The 2249-nt window shown below is 41.4% G+C and overlaps 1 protein-coding gene across 1 annotated transcript; it reads right to left on the bottom strand.

The window, feature by feature from the left end:
• Positions 1–640: 640 nt before the first annotated feature.
• On the bottom strand, positions 641–1618 carry LOC101948375 (olfactory receptor 2AT4-like). Its single transcript, XM_065598475.1, has one exon. It carries the CDS (start codon positions 1616–1618, stop codon positions 641–643), a length of 978 nt encoding a protein of 325 aa, XP_065454547.1.
• Positions 1619–2249: the final 631 nt, after the last annotated feature.

Raw genomic sequence — 2249 nt, 5'->3', positions numbered from 1 at the left:
AAGTTGCAGTGGGGAAGGTTTAGGTTGGATATTAGGAAAAACTTTTTCACTAGGAGGGTGATGAAGCACTGGAATGGGTTACCTAGGGAAGTGGTGGAATCTCCTTCCTTTGAGGTTTTTAAGGTCAGGCTTGACAAAGACCCTGGCTGGGATGATTATTTGGGGATTATCCTGCTTTGAGCAGGGGGTTGGTCTAGATGACCTCCTGAGGTCCCTCCCAACCCTGATATTCTACGATTCTATGATATTAATAGGATGAAAATCACCCCGATTCAGAGGAAGCCATATCAAGCCATTTAAACCCTACTTAACCCCCTCTACAGGGGGCTGATGTGCCCCTCCCCCCACCCCCACCCCCACGCCTAGGAGCCGGACCTGTTGCTGGCTGCTTCCGGGGCGCAGCATGGTGTCAGAGCAGGTAGGAATTAGCCTGCTTTAGCCGGGCAGCACCGCCGACAGGACTTTTAACGGCCCAGTTGGCGGTACTGACCAGAGCTGCCGTGACCCAGTGCCTTACATTCTGCGACCTAGTACTGGGCAGTGACTTGCAGTTTGACAACCACTGATTTAAGCCCTACTTAACCCCTTTACAGGGGGTTGATGTGATGTATAGGTTCTGTGTGAAACTTCTGTGTTGGAGCTAATTTTTCCTCCTTAGATTACAATTTTTAGAAGGAGGAAAAATCTTCAGAAAAAGAATCTTTTTTACTGCACATTTTACTTCCTTGTTTCGCAAAGTATAAATGAGTGGATTTAACAAAGGAGTTAAAATAGCAAAAACAACATTGCTCATTACATGGCTATCAATAGGCATGTCTGTTCTGTAGGAAATATACGCCACGGCAATGGATGAATAGTAAGTGCCAACCACAATCAAATGGGAAGTGCAAGTAGAAAATGCCTTACTGCGACCTACTTTAGAGTTGATCTTTAATATGGAGATAATGATGTGAACATATGATAGGGTGACAAGCATAAGTGGCACGACTGAAACAGTCATGGCAATGGAAAACCCCAAAAAAGTCTGAAAAGAGGCACTGAAATCTGAACATGCTGCTTGCACAACTGCCAGGTGATCACAAAAGCAATGGTAAACTGTGGTTGTTTCACCAAATGTTAACTGAGAGGTCTGGAAGATGGCAGGTATTGGTATTAACAATGCAGTTACCCAGGCACATGCTGCCAGTTGAATGTTTACTCTCTTTGTCATTTTAACTGGGTAATGCAAAGGATTACAAATTGCTTCATAACGATCATAAGACATCACTACAAGAAGCAGCGATTCAGTCACTGACAGACCATGAAAACAATACATCTGCAGAAAGCAGACATGAAAAGAAATAGTTTTGGCATTGACCAGAAACATTGCCAGCATTTTGGGAATGGTAGTAGTTGTAAACAGTATATCTAAGACAGAGAGATTAGTTAGGAAAAAGTACATGGGTTTGTGAAGTGTATGATCAACCACAACTACAGCTATAATAATGATATTACCAATTAGTATTAGCATGTAGAATAAGAAAAATACAAAGAAAAGAGGGATCTGGAAATCTTGAAGTGCAGGAAATCCAATGAGATAAAAGTCTTTAGCAGAAGAATTGCTGCTGCAGTTATTCATAGTCTGATTGTTGAAAACATCTAGAATGAAAAACACAAAATCAGGAAACAATCCTAATTATTACAAAAAAGCTTGTAGGGTCATGAATGTTGTGTGTTTTGCTGAAGATCCTTTTTCATAAAATAACATATTGGATATATTCTTGTAGATAAGTTCCTTTCATGCAATTTCAGTTAACTTTTAGTGTCTTCCATCCCAACAATGTATTTAGCCAGGATGGGAATGGATGGTGTACCTAGCCTCTGTTTGCAGAAGCTGGGAGCGGGCAATGGGATGGATCACTTGATTATTACCTGTCCTGTTCATTCTCTCTGGGGCATCTAACATTGGCCGCTGTCGGAAGGCAGGATACAGGGCTAGATGGACCTTTGGTCTGACGCAGTATAGCTGTTCTTATGTAAATATGAAACTGCTAGGAAGAAAAAGACATGGTTTAAGTACTATGTTGATGACAATTAGCAATACATCGGTTTCATTGGATGTAGATGATGTAGTTACTCAGCTTTAAGTCTGGCCATATAGTGATTGATATCCTTGAATCTATCTATTTAGCTTAACAAAGAGAACAAAAGAACATAACTTAAGAATGGCCATACTGGGTCAGGTCAATGGTCCATCAAGCCCAGTGTCT

Source organism: Chrysemys picta, chromosome 1, assembly GCF_011386835.1.
Source record: "Chrysemys picta bellii isolate R12L10 chromosome 1, ASM1138683v2, whole genome shotgun sequence".
NCBI classification, from domain to species: Eukaryota; Metazoa; Chordata; order Testudines; family Emydidae; genus Chrysemys; species Chrysemys picta.
This window is presented reverse-complemented; position numbering and strand designations above follow the sequence as displayed.

Bases quoted from the DNA above. Each gene is read 5' to 3' on its own strand.
- LOC101948375 (XM_065598475.1), bottom strand. From the start codon at position 1,618: ATGAATAACTGCAGCAGCAATTCTTCTGCTAAAGACTTTTATCTCATT.